Source organism: Terrapene carolina, unplaced genomic scaffold, assembly GCF_002925995.2.
Source record: "Terrapene carolina triunguis isolate 2854851 unplaced genomic scaffold, T_m_triunguis-2.0 Scaffold58, whole genome shotgun sequence".
Taxonomy (NCBI): Eukaryota; Metazoa; Chordata; order Testudines; family Emydidae; genus Terrapene; species Terrapene triunguis.
In genome coordinates, this window is record NW_020664409.1 from 99,288,946 (window position 1) to 99,313,041 (window position 24,096).

Genomic DNA, 24,096 nt, shown 5'->3' on the forward strand with positions numbered 1-24,096 from the left:
GGAAGTAACTGGGGGAGGGCACGGGGAGCTTGGCGGGCCGCAGGGAAGAGCTCCGCGGGCTGCATGCGGCCCCCGGGCCACGTGTTTGAGACCCCTGGTCTAGGTCCTTTGTGCTTTAATTAATTTGCACATTGGTTCAATTAAGCCCTCCAGTCTCCTCCATTGTATGTTGGCAGTTTGTTCTGCTCGTTCTCCTTTCGGGTGACTAGGTGTACAAGTGCTCCCTGGAGAGGAGATTAGAGCTGACTGATGAAGAAATCCACGGGGACGTTCCAGGTGAATGAGGCCCTCATGATTTTCTTAGAAATATAACCTGCGTCAGTCACCCTACTTAGTGCCCAGTCTACCAGCTCATAAGTGAATCTGTTCAAACAATGGCTGCTATAAAAGTCTGGCAGAAGCTAGTGCAGAGCATTCAGGGTCTCGATCCCTCAGCATAAGAAGGGGTCACAGTTCCTGCATCGAAAGATGGGCCCCGTACTTCTCAGCACCCTTTTCTGCTTTATTAGCACAGCATCAGCCAATATATTTGGTAAGTTTACCTTTACTCATTCTTGTCCCTTATGTGTCTCAGGCTGGAGCCATGCTGTGTTTGCCTCTGCCTGAGAACTTGGCACTGATACTTAACTATTATTGATTATTTATATTATGGCAGCACCTACAGGCTCAGAATTTGATCAGGGCCCCATTATGCTGGGCAATACACCATGAAACAAGACTGATTTTATAAAAGAGATGTGCCAATGACTCAGTGGTCGTTGCGCTGCCAGGGATTTGAGTTTGGATTCCAAGCTATGGCCCATGCTCCTGGGGCCAGCAAAAGCCCCGATTCTGTGAAGTCAGCGTGCGCCTGTCTCAGGGAGGTGTGACATGGGCTGATGACTCCAAAAGAAGCTACTGGAAGGACTGACTGGCCAACACAGATGCGTGGGTGAAAAGAATGGGGCAGCGGGGAAATACAAAGGATCCTGGAGGATGCCCTCAAATTTAGGCACCCTGGTTATTCGTATTGATTAACCGTTATTCCATTTTACGATGAGACTCGTGATATCTGGTGCATTAATGTGAATACACCAGAATCTCAACTCGCATTACTAAAAAAAAAAAAAAAAAAAAAAGTTTCTAGCCCTCATGGTTACAGAGAGAAGCTCAAAAACGTGACCCCGGAAGGCAAATAAATATAACCCACTGGTGAGTGTCTATTACCTGCCCCCCTCTGTGCTAATGCACAGAAGATCTGAGTTAATACTGCCGCAAGTCCTAGAGGCCAGTTCTTTAGGTTAAACTGTAGCAGCCCATGATTTTTAGTTCTGGTGACCCCTGGTTCAATCCTTTCCTCTGTTGGCCAAGAGGGCAGCCATCAGGCAAACACCACTCCCAATGGATTATTTCTTAAAATTCATTGTTTTAAGCTAATCTCATGATTTTTTGGGGGGTGGGGGAGGGGGAGGAGACTAGCTCATGATTTTTGATCATTAGGAGTTGGGAATACCCAATACCTGGTACAATCTCCCAGGGCTGCCCAGAGGATTCAGGGGGCCTGGGGCAAAGCAATTTCGGGGGCCCCTTCCATAAACAAAGTTGCAATACTATAGAATACTATATTCTCGTGGGGGCCCCTGTGGGGCCCGGGGCCTGGGGCAAATTGCCCCCCTCGCGCCCCCCCTCCCCCGGCGTCCCTGCAATCTCTGACTGTGAGGTCTGTTAGACTGTGGAATAATGTCATCAAAGAAGGGGAAACCCCATTGTGGTGTTTAAAACTAGACCCAAAATGACAGCACAGACTATACTGCTGGAGACAATGCTGAACCAGGCTCAGGATCTAACAGGACGGTAGAGAAATCTCAGTGATCTCCTTCCCTGTTTATTGCACGCAGAGTACCAGGCTGAGTCCCAGCCTCTCCGCCCCTGTGAGCTCCAGAGGGAAAAGGCCTTTTTGGAACGAGAAGTCTACGTCCCTCAGTGCTTGGAAGATGGCCAGTTCCGGTAAGATAGGACAGCCACCTGTGGACCCAATCCTGTACCACTGTGGGCAAAGGGAGCTCTGTGGCCGAGCGGGATTGGACCCCAACGTAGTGGATAAGGAGGACTGTGCTCCAGCTTCACACTCTGTTGAATGAGTTCTGTCTCTCTCTAGTTTGGAATTATCTATGGGGTCCCTACTATTAATAAAAAGAACGGCACTGTTTTAAATGTGGTGGGCCAGATTGTCCTTTACACAACACACCTGGTGGGTTCCAACCCACAGGGGAGAGCGTCCTCCATCGGGTTGCTACTTTCCCTCCCACAAATGCGGCAGGGAGGGGTTGGAGCCAAAGCTTTGCCACCCCCAACGTGCTAGCCTGCATAGCTGAGCCGGAGCGAGGAGGGGGGGAAGTAGTCTGCACCAGGTATAGGGCTGGCACAGTTTACGTCTTCCTTGCAGCAAAGGGCGGGGGGACCAGCAACTGGATTGGGACTCTCAAATTACCAGACTGGCCTAGATTTGAGTTAGAGAAGAGACTGACCTGTGCAGAGCGGATCTGGATCCGGATCCGGAAAGGAAGGATAGTCTTGTGGTTAAGGTGCAGGACTTTAAAATCCGTGGGAGTTGGCGCCTAAATACCTTTGGAGATCTGGGCCTTAATCTTGCTGTCTTTTCAGTTCCTTATCCCCCCAAATAGGATAACAACACTCTCCGACCTCACCTCACGGGGCGCTGCTAGGATAAGCTCATTAATGTGTTTGTGGTGCTTAGACACTAGAGTGATAGATCAGCCTATAATTAAAAATTAATGCATGATTTAAAAAAATGAATCTGAGCTTTCCCCCTATTTGGGGCTGTTCAGGCCTGCCTCTAAATGAACATATTGTAGATCTGATAAGAGGTTGCACAGCTAGGCACCCATCGTACTATGGGCTGGGCACTGAACTGAATGAAGACTGGAGGGGCCCTATGAGAATTCCAAAGAGATCCCATCAGTTAGCTCTGAATAGCCTAGACACCATCTCTAGAATACAGTTCTTCCTGATGCCACTGCTGTGTTGTCACATTGTTCTTGGTCCTGTGACCGTCCCATTGCTGACAGGTATATTTCATATTGATGGACAATTCTGTTGCCAATAGAAAATGATGACGTGTGTCTTCTCCCCAGGACTGTGCAGTGCAATACGAATGGCCTCTCCTGCTGGTGTGTAGATGCCAATGGTATTGAGGTACCAGGCACTAAACAGACTGGAGTTCCAATAGCCTGTAAGTCAGAGGTCGTCACTTTTTTTCATGGGTGGGTGGTAAAAAGCTATTTACATCCCAGTGTGACAACTGTTGAAATCAAGTGGACTTTGGCCACTGACGTCAATGAGAGCAACAGCAGGCTCCTGGTGATTTATCGATCTTCCTCAGTGGAAGCTCTTTAAGTTACTCAGGACCTCATCATGCAAACTTTACTTACCTGAGCAATCCCTTCTTGTGTGAGTTATCCCAGTGTAATCAATGGTGGCCTGTCCCTGTGCAAGGGCACAAGCAGAGAGAGAGAGAGAGAGTGTGTGTGTGTGTGGGGGGGGTGAAACAGGGGCCTTGAGCCCCCATCCCTCAGAGTTTGGTTCTAAATGGGGCATAAATTTTCAAAAGCAGGTGCCAAAATTTCACATACAAAAAAAATACAAGTAGCTTGTGGCAATAGCATATGCATATTCAAGCTCCATGTGGGATTTCCCACTGTTTCCTTTGCACTTCCATGATCAATTACTTGTTTTAATAGGAACAATTACTCATTTACTTTCTAAGGGCTAAATCTGCCTTCCAGTGCCACACCCAAGTAGTCAGGTTGGGTGCAAGGACCTGGGAGGAATTTACTACAAAACGCTTATTGTCTTTAATAGGAACTGAGTGACTATGGCTTTAATGGCAGCTGGGAGGAAAATGTGCCCCGCCCCAGGATCTTATGGGAAAGAGCAGGAAATTGACATGATAGAGCATTGTTCTGGCTTTAGTCACTCCCAACCTTCTGGTACAATTTCACTTCACCTGGCTTCACACCCCCTAAGTTTGGATTTTGAGGCTCAGACCATCAGCTGGTGTAACGTGAAGTAAGGTCACTGATATGATGAACAGGTCGATTCTCATTTAAGTTGGCTGGTGAATGATAGATTCAAAGGCCAGAAGAGATCACTGTGATCATCTAGTCTGACCTCAACTCAGTCTGATAATCTGGCCTTGAAAACATGAAGTAGAACTCACCTGAAGCCAGCAGGTGTTGCCTGATTTCAGCTGATGTCAAGTAGAATTGCTGGGTTTCTCTTGGGTAACTAAAACCATAAATCCTTCCCTGGTCCCCCAAAATGGTGAGTTTAATCTGAAACTTATACCAGGCTCTCTTGCAATATTTGATCACTCTCCTTGGCAAACCTGACTGAGCGACGGAACAAATTCATGGTCTCGATGTGGCCCAGAGAAAACTCAGATGTCCTCTAGAAAAATAAATGGTTTTGTGCCCAGCAATCACCTTCCACTAATGATGCCTCTTTGGTATTGTAGGTTTATCCTTTTGCCAGCTCCAAAACCAGCAGATCTTGGTAAATCATTACGTCAACAGCAGCGCCATCTCCTACATCCCACAGTGCTTGAATTCGGGGGAGTTTGACCCAGTGCAGTGTGATGTGGGGCCGGGCCAGTGTTGGTGTGTGGACTCTGAAGGGATGGAGATTTATGGCACAAGGCAGACGGGGAAGCCAACGCGATGTAAGTAAAGTTCAACAAAACGTAGATTTGATTTCATGTTTGGAGGAAGGGAAATAAAAAGCTTGCGTGTGATGAGCTTGGCTGCCAGGAAATTTCAGAGTTGTCTTTCCCAAATCATGGAATGATGGTAGCATGTCCAGATAACTTGCATCCAAGAGTTTTAAAAGAGCTGGATAAGGAGCTTGCTTGATTTTAATGTTGATTTTCAATAAGCCTGGGAGCACAGGGGAGGTTCCCGAAGACTGAAAGAAAGCTAACGTTATGCCAATATTTCAAAGGGGTAAATGGAATGATGTGGGTAATTATAGGCCTGTCAGCCTGACATTGGTCCCAGGCAAGATAATGGAGCAGCTGATACAGGACTTGATTAATAAAGAATTAAAGGAGGGTAATATAATTAATGCAAATTAACAGGATTTATGGAAAATAGATCATGTCAAATTAACTTGGTATCTTTTTTATGAGATTACAAGTTTGGTTGATAAAGGTACTAGTGTTGATGTAATATACTTAGACTTCTGTAAGACATTTGACTTCATACCACATGATATTTTGATTAAAAAACTAGAACAAATAAAATTAACATGGCACACATTAAATGGATTAAAATCTGGCTGACTGATAAGTCTGAAAATGTAATTGTAAATGGAGAATCATCATTGCTCAGGTGTGTTTCTAGTGGGGTCCCACAGAAATCTGTTTTTGGGCCTTCACTATTTAACATTTTCATCGGTGACCTGCAAGAAAACAAAAAATCATCTCTGATCAAGTTTGCAGATGACATAAAATTTGGAAGAGTGGTAAATAATGTATCAGGTCACTGATACAGAGTGATGTGGTTCGCTCGGCAAACTGGGCTATGTTGTTGGGTGTTTGGCTGCACGTGTGTGCGTTCTCTCTGTGTGCTGCCCCCAGCCCTGCGCAGACAGCTGGCATGGCAGACCTCGAGTGAACTGCCCAATGACCAGAAGATCTGTTAAGGTATGAAGGCACCCAGCCAGGTTTATTGTCGACAAAGGATCAATGTCTACAGTTACACTAGCACATGTATGCCCATGACAATGGACACAGCTCAGTGAATGGTGGGACTTTCATTCCCCCACTAGACTGGCCAAAAACACTCCCTCTGAGATACCTCTTTATACACCGATATGAACAAGTTACATATTGCCCCTCTGACATATCTGGGTGCCACCCTCTGATGCATCTGGGTGCCACCTATTGCCTTATACTTATTGGCTCAATCAAAACATCTCTATCCATAATGCTGTCATCCTGACTTTATCTTTAGGATGGGTCAGCGTGTTCCTGTTATCGTTGGTGAATGTGTTTGGTATTGAGGTACTACCCTTCTGGAATGTGTTTACGTGAGTGCCTAGCACTACTTAGGAATGTATATTTCTGCAATAGCAGCCCTGTTCTTGCCAGATTCTGTGAGCAGGGCCTGCCTCATGCTCACAACTTAACTTTGCTTTATATCAGCAAAGCTTGGCCACTACTTTAGCCCAGGCCTCACACCAGGCCTCTGATACAAGGGCTTATGTCTCAGGCTCTATTCCTACTACAGGCTGAAGCAAACAATATGCCTTTTAATATTTCTCAATGTGAATGTATGCATCTGGGAACAAAGAACATAGGCCATACTTGCAGGATGGGGAAGTCTATCTTGGGAAGCAATGACTCTGAAAAAGAGGATGGGATGGGATGGGGGAGCTAATTAGCTGAACATGAGTTCCCAGGTGCTACACCATGGCCAAAAGTGCTAATGTGATACTTGGCGGCATAAACAGGGGAATCTCAAGTCGGAGGTTATTTTACCTCTGTATTGGGCACTGGTGCAACCACTGCTGGAATGTTGAGTCCAGTTCAGGTGTCCACAATTCACGATTAGAAAGGATTAGAAAACCTGCCTTATAATGGCAGACTGAGGGCTGGTCCACACTAACCCCCCAGTTCAAACTAAGATACGCAACTTCAGCTACGTGAATAACGTAGCTGAAGTCGAAGTATCTTAGTTCGAAATACAAGGTACTTACCGCGGGTCCACACGCGGCAAGCAGGCTCCCCCGTCGACTGCGCGTACTCCTCTTACGGAACAGGAGTACCGGTGTCGACGGCGAGCACTTCCGGGATTGATTTATCGCGTCTAGACAAGACGCGATAAATCAATCCCAGAAGATCGATTGCCGAACCCGCAGGTAAGTATAGACGTACCCTGAAGGAGCCCAATCTATTTTGCTTAACAAAGAGAAGGTGAAGGGGAGACTTGATTTACAGTCTGTAGGTATCTGCCTGGGAAACAAATATTTAATAATGGGCTCTTTAACCTAGCAGAGAAAGGTATAACATAATCCAGTGTCTGGAAGTTGAAGCTAGACAAGTTCAGGTTGGAAATAAGGCTTCAATTTTTAATAGTGAGAGTAATTAACCATTTGAGCAATTTACCAGAGTCATGGTGTAATCTCCATCACGAACCATTTTTATATCAAGATTGGATGTTTTTCTGAAAGATCTGCTTTAGGAATTATTTTGGGGACTTCTATGGCCTGAGTTGTAGAGGAGGGCAGACTGCCTGATCATGGCTTTGGCCTTGGAATCTATGAATCTGTGTGGCTTGCTGTCAAGCACTTGTGGGAGGGTGAATTCATGACAGTGGATACTTGTTTTCCGTCAGGTCCGGGGAGCTGTGAGATCCGAGACCGTCGCATTCTGCATGGAGTTGGGGAAAGGAGCCCACCACAGTGCTCAGCAGATGGAGAATTTTTGCCTGTCCAGTGCAAATTTGTCAACATGACAGACATGATGGCCTTTGATCTTGTTCACAGTTATAACAGGTAGGAGCAGACATTTCTGCAATTGAGTGGCAATTCGGCAGACCTCTGTGAGTCATTACATCCTTGCACATTCCGGCTGTAGCCCACACTAACCCCAGTGAGTCTTTGTCTCCCTCTGCCGGTTGGACCAGATAAAGAGCTCGGTGTGTCGTCTATTTCCCAATAACAAATAGAATTATGTTAGTTTACTCAGTAGCAGTTTGTGCTTTAAAAACCAGAGCCAGCTCATCAACCCCACAGGCAATGGAACCAGCGTATCCTTACGCATTCTCAGCTATCTCAGTATGATTGTCTTTTGTACAGTGTCTGTCATCCAAGGCAGCCCTCACCATACAGAATGAATTAACGCAATGAATGAGCTAGAGAAGAGCAGCGGGAGAGAGACTGGTAAGAGATGAAAGATGTTCCCACTGGAGACCTGGACACAGATGCAGAGTCAGTGAGGTGGAAACATACAAGGAGGCTGTTTCATCTCTCAGGGGTGGCAGAGCAGAGGCTCTTGCACCCACAGTGGTGAGGGTGCGTGAAAGGACATTGCAGCAAGTCAGCCAGTGGGAGATGAACAGAGGGTGAAAAGAGGAGTATAGAGAGAGACCAGGGCTCTTTCATGGCTGGAGCAGGCCATTGGGGGACTTTAAAACATTAAAACACACAGATGGGACAGGAAACACTAGTCCTGTTGAGGTGCAGGAAGAGGGAGGGAAGTAGTAAAGTTTGCCATGGAGGGATGGGGATTGGAAAAGGGGACCTGAGTAGCGACAGCTCTCCTTTTGCACAGCTGCTATTGAGGCTGAGTCCAATTTTTCTGTGAAACAGTTTTGCCTGCCTCTCTCTAATGTGGCTAAATGGTCATGGCTTCAGACTCATTGCTTGTCTCTTTCCACTAGAGGGCAGAAAAGTAAACATAATGCCTGTCTTCTGGCTGAAGCCTATTCCAGTGGTGAGAGAGTCTAATTTAAATGTGAATCTTGTTGTTCTGAGTTCTGGTCTTTAATTTAAGTAAAAATAAAAGTACTACAAAGGCAGGCCAAGCAGGGCTGCCCAGAGGATTCAGGGGGCCCGGGGCAAAGCAATTTTGGGGGCCCCTTCCATAAAAAAAAGTTGCAATACTATAGAATACTATATTCTCGTGGGGGCCCCTGTGGGGCCCAGGGCCTGGGGCAAATTGCCCCACTTCCCCCCCCCCCTCTGGGCGGCCCTGAAGCCAAGTGCCTGGTGCAAATTTGTCAATGTGTCAGAGGAGGCTATTTTGGCAAGTGAAAGATAATGCGTCTGTTTCACTAGTTGGCTGGTGGGTATGGACAACCAAAAAGGCAACTAGAGTGAAGAAAAAAGAACAGGAGTACTTGTGGCACCTTAGAGACTAACAAATTTATTAGAGCATAAGCTTTCGTGGGCTACAGCCCACTTCTTCGGATGCATATAGAGTGAAACATATATTGAGGAGATCTATATACACACATACAGAGAGCATGAACAGGTGGGAGTTGTCTTACCAACTCTGAGAGGCCAATTAAGTAAGAGAAAAAAAACTTTTGAAGTGATAATCAAGATGGCTCAGTACAGACAGTTTGATAAGAAGCAAGTGTGAAAATACTTACAAGGGGAGATAGATTCAATGTTTGTAATGGCTCAACCATTCCCAGTCTTTATTTAATCCTGTGTTGATTGTGTCTAGTTTGCATATCAATTCCAGCTCAGCAGTCTCTCGTTGGAGTCTGTTTTTGAAGTTTTTCTGTTTTAAGATAGCCACCCGCAGGTCTGTCATTGAATGACCAGACAGGTTAAAGTGTTCTCCCACTGGTTTTTGAGTATTATGATTCCTGATGTCAGATTTGTGTCCATTAATTCTTTTGCGTAGAGACTGTCCGGTTTGGCCAATGTACATGGCAGAGGGGCATTGCTGGCACATGATGGCATATATCACATTGGTAGATGTGCAGGTGAACGAGCCCCTGATGGTATGGCTGATGTGATTAGGCCCTATGATGATGTCACTTGAATAGATATGTGGACAGAGTTGGCATCGGGCTTTGTTACAAGGATAGGTTCCTGGGTCAGTGTTTTTGTTCAGTGATGTGTGGTTGCTGGTGAAGAAAGTGATGCTTTAAAATGACATTTTGCTGTTCCCATTGGGAGTTTTGCCTAGAAAGTGGCTTCAGGACTGGGTTTGAGTAGCTTCCATATCACCGTATAAATCTAAGCAAGATTGTTTTTACTTCCAGCTTTCTACCTTTCTCTCTAAGGGTATGTCTACACTACAGGATTAATCCGAATTTAGATAATTCGAATTTGGGAAACAGGTTGTATAAATTCGATTGTGCGCGGCCACACTAAGCACCTTAATTCGGTTTTAAACCACATTAATTCGGTGGTGTGCGGCCACACTACCCCATTAACTTAAACACAGTAATTCGGTGGTGTGCGTCCACACTAACCCTAATTCGAATTAACAAAATCGATTTAGGCTCTACTCCGTTCGTCGAGGTGGAGTACAGAAATCGATTTTAAGTGCCCTTTAATTCGAATTAATTGGCTCTGTAGTGTGGATGGGTGAAGGGTTAATTCGGATTAACGCAGCTAAATCCGAATTAAAGTCGTAGTGTAGACCAGGCCTAAGGAACTTACATAGACCCCGTTACTGCAGCATCTGAGCACCTCACAATCTTGAATGTATTTATCCTCACAACACCCCGGTGAGGGAGGGCAGGGCTATTATCTCCATTGTGCAGAGGGGGAACTAAGGCAGAGAGAGGCTAAATGACTTGGCCAAGGTCACACAAAAAGCAGCAGAACAAAATCCAGAGATAGAAAGGTAGGAGTTTGGGAGCTGAGAAGCCACACTATTTTCTTTCTGCTTCCCGCATCATTTCCTCCGCAGTAAAGATTCTGGGGGCAGATCTCTCAGCTGCTGTTAATTGTCATAGCTCCATGAATATTCTGCCTCTCTGTGTTATTTGGTTGTTGATGTACAGAACACAACTCAGCCACCTTTCTTGACACTGGGTGTGGTCAGGAAACAGTGGATACAATTGGAGCTGCACAGTCTGATGATAAAAGGGGGCTTCCTTAGAATCACTGAAAAATGAATAACAATGTAAGCCTGAAGATGCCAACAACTCCATGTTTCTCTCCTTTCCTTTTCCATTTCCTTTACACCTGCTCCCATCTCAGAACACATAGGACAGAAACACGAACATGGCCGCAGTTCACACATCTGCTTCAGCCATTTTTGTGACTGGGTATGAGAGTTAAGATCTTGGCCATTTTGTCATTATCCACTGCTGGACAAGGACAAGCAAATAGTAGGGCCAATGGTTAAAAAAGGAACAGAGAATGTAAGGGGTGGATTTTCAAAGCTAGGCACATGCAGTACTAGTTGCATTCTTATGTGGGCCTGATTTGTACTTTTTTCATTTTATTTAGTCATATTCTGAACTCAGGACAGAAATGACCAATACCAGGATATGACCATGTGTCTATCCACACATTACACATGGCATAATTTGGTGTGTAGTATATTTTTAAATTGAATTATTTAAAAAAACCATGTGCAGAAATGTAGTTACCCAACAGCCTGTCTGAAAGCCGTACATGTTCAGATGCCATGGTGATAGGCACGGTATAAGAACCTGAATTGACTAGAAGACTCCCATTGCATTTAGTCACACTACTCTCATAAGAACAAAGGATGTGCCAAACAAGAGCACACCATTGGTTTAACAAGGGTGGTGAAAATGACCAATGCTTGATGCTTAAGAAGAGCCTGAAAGCACCAGCAATGCACCAAGTCACTTGTGCCACTCTGTATATGGGGGACAGGATTCTCTGGCCTGTGCCGTGCAGGAGGCCAGACAAGATGAGTGTACAGGTCCCTTCTGGCCTTAATAATTTGTTACTGAATTTCTTCCTTACCCCAATAACAATCCATCTATGTCCTGGAGCATGACATTTGATTGCTCTTCTTTTATCATATCAACTTTATTGTTAGTGGGCAGATTTTCTTTTGGGGTGTGGCAGCAGCACCAGTGTAAAGGGGCCCCAAAGATGATTTAACTAGCCCATGGAGGATTGTTCCAGAGTATGAGTGATCATCTGTGGTGTGAAGCTGACGTAGGGGCTCTTACATCCCTCCTCCCATTTCACTTCTAGAAGCGTGGCCAAGACAGCCCTATGCCAGAGTGATACTTGGCTGCATTTTTGGTCTCTTGGGAATGTTTCAGCCTGGTGTTAGTCAGAGCAGCCCCAAGGCTACTGTAGTATCCACAAGCTACTGCATGGGGGACCAGCCCTGTATACAGCTGCAGTAGGACCAGGGAGAGCAAAGAGGAGCTTCAAACTCCTTTGTGCAACATCCTTGACCAGTATCCCAGGGTCCAGTCCAGTATGTATCTACCCCTGCACCCACCCAGTCTCAGGTTTTTATACAGCACGAATTACCATGGTATCTAAGGGTGTAATACATTATTTCTGCTTATTAAAGCATCCATCATTGTTGAAAAGCCTGACTAGATTCTTTGATTCTGTTTACTTCTTTGGTAGTGAATTTCACAGCCCTTTGCTGGATTTCACTACACAACTGCACACAGCTGGGAGGTGTGTGCTTAAATCACATTTAGGAATATGAGCATGGATGTATAATGCTAATCTGATTGTATTAAAACTTGGGGAAACTGTTTCATTTGCCATACTGCCTGAACCTAGAATATTGTATCTTCTAATTGCTTAAAGAAGCCCTGGTATATCTGTCAGCTAAGATCACCAGATTATGGGGTTTTTTTTCAACTCTGACCATATTAAGTTTCCTTCTTAAATCATTCCTTTGCTGGAATCTGGCTATTGTCACTACTAGAATATGTTAAAAGAATCCAGAGCTCCTTTGATCTCCAGAAGTAAGAGTCAGTCTCACTTGTAATATGTTTAAAAAACCTTTCCTTTTAATCCATTGACCCATGTTTTCATAATGTAACAGATTAGTGTTAGGTTTTATCTGCTGTTCCATGCTTAATTCAGTGTAGAAAGCAGATGTTGGGGGAAAAAACAACCTCTTTGTTTAGGCTTTCTGCCATCTTGTGTGACTTTGTGGAAAGCTGCTAATGAGAGGGTATTGGTAATTACATTAGCCTCACTGACACATATTTTACAATTTTTGCTGCGCTTTCAAAGGTTGGACCAGGATCCAAAATTATCTGTCAACATTTCTGCCGCCTTCATCATTTTAGTACATTAGGTGCTAATAACAAGACTAAAAATGGCCTGAAATCGAACCAAGAAATGACCTCATTGCCCTTTGCTCGTTGGGTTCTATTATCCAGGACGATGGTGCTTAGGCTCATTTGTTGAGGAAACACATGTATAAACTCTTGTAGTATATAGTGAGCAAGGCAAATCTTGGACTAATCCTGATCTGTGGGGAGCCAGGACACATTGCTTCATAGTCTAAGGCCTTGTTAATAAAAGGAAACACTAAAATTTGGATCACAGTGGAGTAGGGTTGACATAACTAGCCCCAGAAGTGCCATAATGCCTTTGTTCTGTGAGCCCTGCAGTGTGAGTTTGGAAAAGAATATGATTTCTTTGTTATTGTCAAAGGGTCACCACAAACTTTCCACTTCATAACTTGTTGCTTTTCCTTTTAGGTTTCCAGATGCATTCCAAACATTTAGCTCCTTCAGAAGCATGTTCCCAGAGGTCTCTGGGTACTGTTACTGCGCTGACAGTCTGGGGCGGGAATTAGCAGAGACTGGTAAGTGCCTTCCAAAATCTGGTATGTCTTAGCAACAAGACTCAGAATTCCTCAGAGAAGGGTAGATGATGAACAAACACCAGGAGCACAGCTTCATTTCAGTGAGAAAGCTAAGGGCTAAGCTGGAGTCATCTGTGAGCAGGCACAGCAGCTGATTGTACCAGATACATATCTGTGGCAAGATCACTTAAGGATGGTGATTACTAGCTACATTTTCTCATTAAGAGTGTCTGATCAAAGCATCATCAGTTGCATTGGCCGGCCCAGTTTAGCTGTGATCAAAAGTTATTTTCCCATTGTTGTTGAGTCCCTTCTGTCAATAGTCCAGTTCCTACTGGGCTGGTTGCATATCAGAAAGCCGCCAACACCACCAGCCGCCTCATTAGCAATCTCAGCAGAGAGGTGCAGAACTGAATGGACCAGGAGACTGAACAACTCCCTTCCCTGTAGAGCAGGAGTTCTCAACCTTTTTCTTTCTGAGCCCCCCACTCCTCCTCACTCCCTAAACATGCTATAAAAACTCCACAGCCTACTTGTGCCACAACAACTATTTTTCTGCTAGCGTTAGGAGGTAGCAAGAAGGGTGATTGCTCAGGGCCCCGCGACACAGGGGGTCCCGCAAAGCTAAGATGCTCAGGCTTCGGCTTCAGCCCCAAGTGGTGGGGCTTTGGCTTTCTGCCCTGGGCCCCAGCAAGTCTGTTCTAAAGAGGACGGTGCCCAACTGTTCTCTATTTCCAGTGAAAGTAGGACAAGAAGTAATCAGCTTAGTCTTCAGCAAGGGAGATTTAGGTAAAAATATTAGACATTAGGAAAAACTTTCATCCTATAAGTGTAGTTAATCACTGGAATAGGCTTCCAAAGGAGGTTGTGGAATCCCCATCATTGAAGAATAGGTTAGACAAACACCTGTCAAGGATGGTCTAGGTTTACTTGGTCCTGTCTCAGGCTGGGATAGGGGCTAGATGACCTCTTGAGGTCCCTTCCAGCCCTACATTTCTGTGATTCTGACACTGTATGTTCAGTCACCCATGCACAGTTACAGCTTGCTTAGCGACCACAAAGCAGCTCAACCCAGCCCCTGAAACAGATAGTTTCTTAGAAGGTAGATCATGCAGCCCTTACTAATTTAGGTAGGCACTTAATCACACAAATAGTCTCCTTTATTTCAGTGGAGCTACTTGTGTGACCCAAATGCCCATCATCTAGCCTCATAGTTCGAATGATGGAGGAGTCGATGTTTGTCTGGTAGGAGGCATCCATTTCTGTCACCTCTCAGCTGTGTACGAATGGCAGATGAAGCCTCTCTTTTTAAAAGGCCCCCCTTGTGCTGAAAGGCTCTCTTCTCTCACAGGCTTGGAATTGCTGCTTGAGGAAGTTTATGATACAGTTTTCACCGCATTGCAACCTGCCCACACCTTTACTGAGACCAGCATCTATCGGATTCTGCAGAGACGGTTTCTGGGGGTGCAGCTAGCGACCTCTGGCAGGTTCAGATGTAAGTACAGTAGCACCAGACTGGAGTCCCAGGGGTGACACAAGACTTCTGGAATACAAGGGTGATCACCATGCTCTTGGCTGGCACACTGCGGACTGAACCAGGAACCTCCAGAGCTAAAAGCATGAGCTGCTACTACTTGAAATGAAAAGCTAACCTTCATTAGCTGGGGCTCTGCAGACCAGGCAGAGTGGGGGACTTGTAACACGCACTCACCATGAGAATGTAATGCCTCAGTACTGAAGCAGGTATTCTTTCAGCTATGCGGAAATCATTTGCCTTTCATATTTTTGGTGTTAGCTGATCACTCTTGGGGTCAGGAAGGAATTTTTCCCTCTCACGTGGATAGCGTTGTGAAATAGACCCTGGCTGCATCTATTCAGACATGACCGTTGTCAACGGAGAACAAAGCACAGACTTTCAGCCCCTCTAGCACCGTAACAGCCGCTAGAGAGAGGCTTGATCACATGTGCTAAGACACTGTATTACAAATGGGTAGTTGCATGATCATGCATCATCCTCTAAAGCTGCTACAGGTATAGACCATTATATACGCTCTGGCAGATGTAAAATGAGTTGGTGGCCTCGGGACCATTCCTAGTGTACAGACGTCAACAGCACAGCCAGCTGCTTAATATTCGCAGCAAAGAGGCCAGGGATTGTCCTGTCCGGGAAATGCAAATACCATCCTACCAGGCCCAAGGTAAGAAAATGTGGGGCTGGCTCATATTGCCATTGCCTACGCTGGACCCATTGCATGATAAAGAGAGATTTTATACTGTCTGTCCACTTGGTACCATTAAATCCACTTTAAAAGCAAATGTGTATGTAGCCCTGCTCCATTGAATGAGAAATTACATTTACAGTTATGCAACAGCTATTAAAATGGCTGAAAAGTGTGCTGAAGTTTTAGTCTCTATTGTTTACTTTGAGGAAGGAATTCTAACAATTAAAAAAACCTGAGCATCGGGGCCTTCCCTGAACAAATGTCAAGGAGTTATTCAGACATGACAGAACCAGGGCTGAATGCAGATTTGCTCCACCACTTAACACTTTTCCTCCATAACCAGCAGCATTTCTCTTCCAGGCCCCTCTAAATGTGAGGTCGAGAGGTTTGCAGCCATTCGCTTCAGACATACTTATAGTCCGTCTTGTGAGGATAATGGGGACTATGCCCCAGTGCAGTGCGAGCAGGAAGGGGCTTGCTGGTGTGTGGACCCTGAGGGGCGGGAGATCCAGGGAACGAGGAGGCAAGGGCAGCTCCTGACTTGTGGTAGGTATTGGAGTGATATAGTAATAAATTCCTGGCACCAATTTTCACATAAGATGCACAAACGCACATTATGTATCCTCCCCAATCCTCCTGAAAGATTTGTTAGATTTTGGAACAAAATACCACAGTTATTGTCAAAATTTCCTGCAGGCTTCTATTTTCTCTCCACCCCTTTTTCTTCTCTGGCCCCACAGTTGAACAATACACAGTCCTGTGAGAGAACAGCAATACCACCAAATAGACTTCACCTCCTGCCCATCCAACCTAGTGATGGCCCCCTATCCAGGACCTCACATGAGCCCCCCTCTCTCCTAGCCTGTATCCTGAAATGGGAGTGTTCCCTGAGTGAAAGGTGCAGCACCAGTTCTCTTGTCAATATTGTCAAGCCCAAGCATTCAGAAATTATGAATCCGGCACTGAAAATTCATTAGATTTTAAAAACAATAAATGGTGGGTTCCTTTTATTTGCCCTCCTGATTTTGGCTCCTTTTGGGTTCACATTTTCAAGCATTTCCCTCTAATTATGACAGCTAGAAAGTCACATTTGTTTTAAAATAGAAGCTGAGATTCACCTGACTCCAAGAGCTGGGACTTTAAGAAAAACACCCAATATCACAAGGCTTGTGACAAAATTGCGAGTGTTGGTGACACTGCACTTGTGGTTTAACCCTCTTTTTCTGCTGTGATGCCTCTGGTGTGGGGGTGCATGCTTCTGAGGTCTCTTTCCAGCCACCTTGTTCCCCATCTCTGTCCCTGTGTTACTTGACCATGAAGGTTGCCAAATCCCATAGAAGCAAACGAAGAAAAGGTGTGTGAGCTGCCATTTCATGAAACGAGGGAGATTTCATTGAGGAAAAAAATGCATCAAGCTGGAGCCCAAAATGGAAGATGACAGCAGAAAATGTCAAATGGGTCAGAAGGGGGCAGGGAAGGATTTGTTTAAAACCCTTCATTCTGGAGAGTAATGCCTAAATATTCAGGTTTGTGCTGGAGGGTTGGGGCTACAAAGGCTTAACGCAGGCAGCCTTCGGCAAAATTAGTTTTTCTGTCTACTAGACATAGTTATGCCATGTAGACCAAGAAACCATCAATTCTGGGTGTCACTCATGATCCAGAGTCACTATAAGCTTTAGGTAAAGGTGGGCTTACTGTAAAATGAAACTCTTTGCACGCCTTCAAGGCTGATGAGCAAGGATATTGCAGAAGAGCCTCTGGGAGGCCTCTGCATCTGGCAGGGCTGGTTGGTTTCTCTCTGACTGCTCCTCTGAGACCTTCTGATGGGTTTTTGTGACATAACTTGAGGCTGCTTGAAACTCAGGGATGCAGATTTTTTGGGGGAAACTCTGGAAATCTAAGCAGAGAATTTGGAGGTTCTGCCGACGAACCACTGAAAAGGAATTTTCACAAGGATAGATTCTTAGGGAGACTGGTCTAGCAGCCACATGCAATACAGTCATCACATTTTTTTAATCTACCTCATTCAGATATTACAGGAGTGCTTTGTCAAGCAAACTGTCTTCTCTTTACACACTGGTGTGATTTGCTTGAAGGAGGGGAGGGGAGAACATTTTAGAAGCATGTATTTGTTTCTTATTGACATTTTTGGGAATGTGAATTTGTGTGGGTCAAAAGTGCTGGCCTGTTTGATCCCTCGAAGAACCTCACCCAAAAGAAACACAAATAGCCACCCCTCCACTAAAAATAAGGAAGGGGAGAGCTACAAAAGGACACGGATCAACTAATTAAGGGAGAGAATCCAAAAGCAGGAACGGGAGTGCAGGCTAGAGGGTGCAAACGAAGGAACCAGAAGGGGACAGCAAGTATAGCTCCTCCATCAAGGGGCTGGTTTACTGGAATCCTAGGAGGTGGTGGGCGGATTCCACCAGAGCTAAAGGCCCACCCCCTCAGGTGAGGCGAGGGTCACATGACCTGGGGGACAACAAATGAAAAAACAAGAACAGGAGTAAGGGTTAAAAGTTCAAAATGAGGGTCTTGCATGGGGACGTAGACCAGAGAATCTCGGACAAGTTGCTGGATTTGATAGCTTAAAAGACTGAAATGTTTATCCACAGAGCAGGTACAATAGGATCCGTGCAAGCTACCCCACCCGAGTGCATCAAACCTGCGTTGGGCACTGGAGATGAAAGGGTAGTTTAGTCTCTGTGTGGCCTCAGCAGAGGCTGCCACGAACACGAACAATGATGACTGTGGGCTCTAGGATTTTTGTGAGACGGTGGGTTCTCACCAGCCCCAAGGAGTTCAGTAAACAATCACTACTGTGACTTGGCCCTCCAGCTAAGCCCCAAATCCTACAGCTCTGGATGTCACCAAGCCATTCCTGGTGACCTGACCACCACAGAAAGGGGTTGGGATTGGGGGGAGAAGGATTACTTATAAAACAGGTGTGTCAGTATTTAGTTTATAATCATCTACACCCAAAGTCTTTAGTCCCATTTCCCCATTATTTCACTTAGCCTCTCAGGCAAGTCCACAGTTTCCTAGGGAGGCTGGTCCCAGCCAGTGCCCAACTCTCCCCAAACTCATTCCCTTTTCCCTTAGGAAAAGGCCTCTCTTCATGCCCCTTTCTGGGGCTGTTTTTCCTTTAGCCCTCCTTCACCTCTCTGTGTTCTTGGATGCTGCCTCTCCGCCTCTTCCCCCCCCACCCGGGATGAGCTGGGTATGGTTTATATAGACCCACCCCACACCCCTACACCCCTCCCATTCCCACCAGCCTCTGAGAAGCTTGGTTAATGGAATCATCTGCTTGGGGATTATTCCCCCTCCCCCCATGTGACAGCACATACTATGTCACCAATTCCAAAATATTTGTCTCCTTGTTTTCCTGTGTCCAGGTGAAGAACGAGCATGTGCCTCAGAGAGACAGCAGGCTCTATCGAGACTTTTTTATGGACCTGTTGGGCACTTCAGTCAGCATAGTTTGTTCGACATCCCAGATGTGAAGTCAGAGACTATAGCCAGGTTTTCGAGCTCTTGCCCTCCTTCCTTCAAGGAGTTGTTTGTGGACTCTGGATTGCTATCTCCTATCACAGCAAAGCAGGATGCCAGCCCGCTGTTCGCACTAGAATCCATCCTCAGTGACGCTGTCAGAGGGATGTTTCCATCAAGACAATTAGCTCGAGTCGCCCTTCGGTTCACCACCAACCCAAAGCGATTCCAAGAAAACCTGTTTGGAGGAAAGTTCTTGAAGAACCTGATCCAGTTGAACTTTACGGGAGCGCTCGGCACTAGAGGGAAATTCAGCATTGGCCAGTTTTTCCAGCAGGGAGGCGTGACAGGAATGGACAACAGAGGAGGCTTTGCAGAACGACCCGAGGGGTTGTCACTGGAAACATCAAAGGAGAGCTTCAATTTGAGTCAACCTCTTGTGGACAGCTTTGGCCGCACAGTTCGTTTACAGGACAATCAGAATGGGGTGGAATTTCTTGCTTCTCTTCTGGAACTTCCAGAGTTTTTTGTCTTTTTACAACATGTTATTTCTGTCCCTGAAAACATTGCTGAAGATTTAGGTGAGGTGGTGAAAATAGCTTTAAAGTCCAAAGATTGCATGGAGCAGCCCACGGATTTGTTTGTTCCGACGTGCACCAAGGAGGGGAGGTATGAGGAAGTTCAGTGCTATGAAGCCACGTGCTGGTGTGTGGACTCGCGAGGTAAGGAAGTCCCAGGCTCAAGAGCGCTAGGCAAACGTCCAAGGTGTCCCACTGCATGTGAGAAGCAAAGGGAAAGTCTGCAAAGCTTGAAACAAAGCCAACCTGCAGGGTCTGATCTGTTTGTTCCCTCTTGTACAACGGAAGGAGGTTTCCTACCGGTCCAGTGCCATGGAACCAATTGCATCTGCGTTGATTTGGAAGGCAGAGCTATTCCAGGAACAACAAGAAAAGCTGGGGAGGCCATGCAGTGTAAGTCTAGGGATTAGGGTTTATTTTTTTAGTAGGGATTGTGCTGCTGTTCATGCTACTTCTCCTCTTATTCAATATTGGAAATATATGGGCTAGTATGTGAGAGCACCACTGCCCTCTGCTGGAAAGAATCAGAAGTGGTCCAGCATTTGTTCATGTAGCCCTCTAATGGTTGGGGGATCACAGAGAATATACCCTCAAATAGTCCTAGAGATAAGGAAGAGTCCCCCTTAGCACAAGTGGGTGTAGGGCCTGCACATCAGAGCAGAAGGATGTGAGCTCTATCCTTGTTAATGAGCATGTCTCTGAGTTCTGTTCCTGCTGATGTCCTTGTGGCTACTGTGAATGGTATAGCTAGTGACCATGAAAGCCAGTGAGTCCATGCAATTGGCACATCATGCTCGGCTCACTGCCTCTAGAATAGCCTGTCTTTCGATAGAGTGAAAAGCTGCTTTTCTTATGGGACAAAATAATCCATGCAACTGCCATTGACCCTCCTTGGGCTGAACCCAGGACATTCTGAGCTAAACCTATGAGTGTCTATTACTTGAGCTACAGGACTGTGTCCCTCAACTGCTAGCTGTAGGAAACACATTAACTTCGTGTGTGCACCAGCTGCTAAAGGGGACAAAGGCTAAAACACCTAATGTGGGTCCCACAGTCAGTTCAGAAAATTGAGTGTCAAATGTTACCTGTCTCTTATATAGCGATTTTCATCGTAAATGAAGCTGATGATTAGATGTTCTAGTGCCTAAGTATGACACTGGGCACAAGCCTGTAAAATGTAATAACAGCCCCTCTCCACTCTTCTATTAATATGATATAATGGCAGAGTGAAGTGCCTTAGCTAAAAAAAGAGGTCTTATATTGACACCTCACGCTCAGTGGGCTCGAACAATCACAGACAGGCAGAGGAAGCTGGTCCCAGAGGCCCAGGCCTCCATTGAGAATAATCTGCTGCACTTTTTGGAGAGTTCAGCACCAGAAAACAATAGCAAAGCAGCCAGCAAATTGTCACTGCCATGATGGTCCAAATGGAGAGAGAGAGATCTCAATAGCTATGTCCTGCAGCATTTAGGGATTCTTGATTGCAATCTATAACCTGTTTGGCCCACAGTCTGAAGCAAACGGGTACCATAGCCAGGGGAGAGCACAAAACACTGGTGTTTTAGGTTCATAATGGTCTGCTGGACTCAAAGAGATGTGCTACTACGTTTTGCTCTTTTTATCGAGCCACTAGCAAGTGTTAACAAAATGATATTTAGCCCTGACGTTGGCAGTTGTGGCCTCCAAAGGAGACAAACTGACATCTGTGCTTTGTTTGAGGGCTGAAGGTATGTCCTATAAATGGCTGTAAAATGTAGTTAGGTGGGAGAAGTGAGGCCTGGAGTTGAAATTTCCTTTTAGATTGGGGTGAACATGTTCAGTAGTACTTTGCTACACAAGTATTCCCAGTGGTATCTATGGGGCTTGGTTTTTACTCCAGTGGGAGTTTATCTGAATAAGGATGGAGGGCAGATTTTCAAAGGTATTTAGGTACCTAAAGATGCAGGTAGGCACCTCACCTGCTTAGGTGATTTTGAAAATCCCATTTGGTGCCTACCTGTATCTTTAGGTGCCTAAATGCCTTTGAAAATTTGGCCCTGGGTAAAAACCTCAGAATTTGGTCCTCTTTTAATAATGGGACAAATAATAATAATTGCCCCCAAAATAGGCATACAATCAATAGTAACAATAAGCAATTTCTCTAAATGTGTTTGCAAAGTAACCAGGTTCAGGTCAGCTTGCATCACATACCTACGGTGCGTTCCTGAGATTATTGAATGCATATTTTCCTTTCCCTAGGTCCAAGTGCTTGCCAAGTAACTGCTGCTCAGGTTTTTCTAAAGACGGTGCAGCTACTGCTGTCAGACCCACGTGTGCTGTCTCAGCTGTCCAGTGTTTACATCCCACAGTGCAGCACCGACGGTAACTGGAGACAGGTGCAGTGTGATGGCCCCCCTGAGCAAACTTTTGAATGGTACCAAAGGTGGATCACCCAGAATAATGAAGGCAAAACTCTGCCTGTTGTTGACCTGTTGAAAATACTACTTAAATATAAAGAATCATCTTCCCAAGGCTTTGCAGCCTTTATTAAAGGCTTGTATGTGGCTGGCCACCAGAATATCTTCCCAGCATTGGCCAAGTATTCTTCTTTTGATGCTCTTCCCCCGGGAGTGCTGGAGGGCAACGTGACAGTTGTGTCAGAGAACATTTTATTGGATCCATATACATTCTGGCAGCTTCTGCATGGTCAGCTCACCCATTACCCAGGGTCCTACGCTGATTTCAGTGCCCTTTTAGGCCACTTTGAACTGCGCAGTTGTTGGTGTGTTGACAGCAAGGGAGAAGAACTGCAAGGAACTAAGGCCGAGGTGAACAAGATCCCAGCATGTAAGTAACATGACAGAGTTTCTGGTTCTTTATTTACTCCAGTAAGAAAAATTCATTTAGAGAACTATGAAGTAGAAAGTTATTGACTCAGGGAAGGACCCATTGATTCCACAGTTACTGCTAGCAAACAGATGTCTTTTGGAAAAGAATAGATTGCCCCAACTTTAGTAGCATGGTGTGTGGTGTATTGAAAACTGTTCAAATGACAAGCTATCACTTTAAGTTTCAAGGGGTTTCCTGCTTCTGCTTGCAAGCTAAGGAACTCTGTAGGCAAAGATGAGATCTGGGTTTTCTGCAGTCAGTCTGCAAAAGACGCAGTTGGGTCCAAGATGGATTGAGTTGTGCCTTTCTGCCTTAGGTAGCAGCCTTTCTCTCTCTCTTTCTCTTTCTCTCCGTTGATTGTTGTGTGTTAGATTTCTGGATTCTAAGAAATGAAGTAGTATTAAATTGCAGCCTTTCTGGAAGAGTATTTATGTTTTGTTTCTAACTCTGTGTGTATGCAGTGAACATAACATGGAGAAATAAAATAGAGAAAATCCTTTCTGTGGAAAAAATGACAGACAGCCTTATACCAGGGTCAAGTAGATTTTGTAATGTATGGATACCATTTTTGGAATTTGAACACAATCAAAACACAGATAATGAGAAGGGGTTGAGCAAGTAGAGATGGGTTTGGGACTTATGGAGGTAATAAATACAAGTTATGAAAGTGATTTGTTACATGAACTTATCATACAAGCATTATGTTAAGGATAAAATAGAAGCACTATAAAGTAAGGTAAGAGGAATTTTCCTTGCTATTCTTATTACTCAGTGTTTTCTTGCCATCAGCCTGATTCAGAAAAGCAAACCTCTTTAGGAAAGCACTTAACCACGTGTTTAAGTCCTTTTGAGGTCAATGGGACTTAAGCATGTGATTAGAGTCAAACACATGCTTAAATGCATTCCTGATTTAGGGCTGTAGTTAGCATGGTATAGTCAGATGCTGCAGTGACGAGGACCATGTAAGTACCTAGATAGATGGATTGGATTTTCAAAAGCACACAGCAGTAGCCTAACCCTGCTCCCATCAACTCAGTGGCAAAACTCCCCTGGAAGTCAGTGGGAGAAGAGTAAGGTTAGCGCTGAATGCTTTTGAAAATCCCACCTCACAGGTGCTGACTTCATCATTTCCCAGCGGGGTGCTTGATCCCTGCTCCGCACCAGGCCCTGCCCCCACAATACCCCTTCCCCCAAGGCCCCACCCCCGCCCTGCCTTTTCCCGCCCGGGCTCTACCCCACCTCTTCCTGCCCTGCCCCCGCCCCGTTTTTTCCTGCCCCATTCTGCCCCCTCCTCCGAGCACCCCCTGCCCTCGCTCCGCCCCCTTCCCTACTGCACACCGCTCAACAGCTTATCATGGCAGGCATGAGGTGCTGGGAGGGAGGGGGAAGAACTGATCAGCGGGGCTGTTGCCAGATTTGACCATTACTTTGGGATATGCTCATTTATTCAGGTTACTCTTCTGGTGGGGGAGGGGGAGTTCTGTAATTCTATCAATGTACTGCTTGTGTCACTTGTGTGTTCATATGGAGCTCTACTTCTCCCTTCTGCAAGTCCCCTCCCAATGGAGCTATCCTGCAGGACCTAGGTTCCCTAGGGCTGGGTTACTCCAGCCCCAGAATCAGATGCGCGCGCACA

The 24,096-nt window shown here is 45.6% G+C and overlaps 1 protein-coding gene across 1 annotated transcript in view; it reads left to right on the plus strand.

The window, feature by feature from the left end:
- The first annotated feature begins 468 nt into the window (after window positions 1-468).
- The window catches only part of TG (thyroglobulin), a 207,687-nt gene continuing 184,059 nt past the window's right edge, over window positions 469-24,096 (plus strand). The window contains exons 1-10 of the mRNA XM_026659965.1: window positions 469-532; window positions 1,878-1,986; window positions 3,135-3,232; window positions 4,517-4,720; window positions 7,395-7,554; window positions 13,194-13,300; window positions 14,652-14,795; window positions 15,883-16,068; window positions 18,921-19,985; window positions 21,831-22,418. Coding sequence (XP_026515750.1) covers window positions 469-532; window positions 1,878-1,986; window positions 3,135-3,232; window positions 4,517-4,720; window positions 7,395-7,554; window positions 13,194-13,300; window positions 14,652-14,795; window positions 15,883-16,068; window positions 18,921-19,985; window positions 21,831-22,418 — 2,725 coding nt within the window. The remainder of the gene's footprint in view (window positions 533-1,877; window positions 1,987-3,134; window positions 3,233-4,516; window positions 4,721-7,394; window positions 7,555-13,193; window positions 13,301-14,651; window positions 14,796-15,882; window positions 16,069-18,920; window positions 19,986-21,830; window positions 22,419-24,096) is intronic.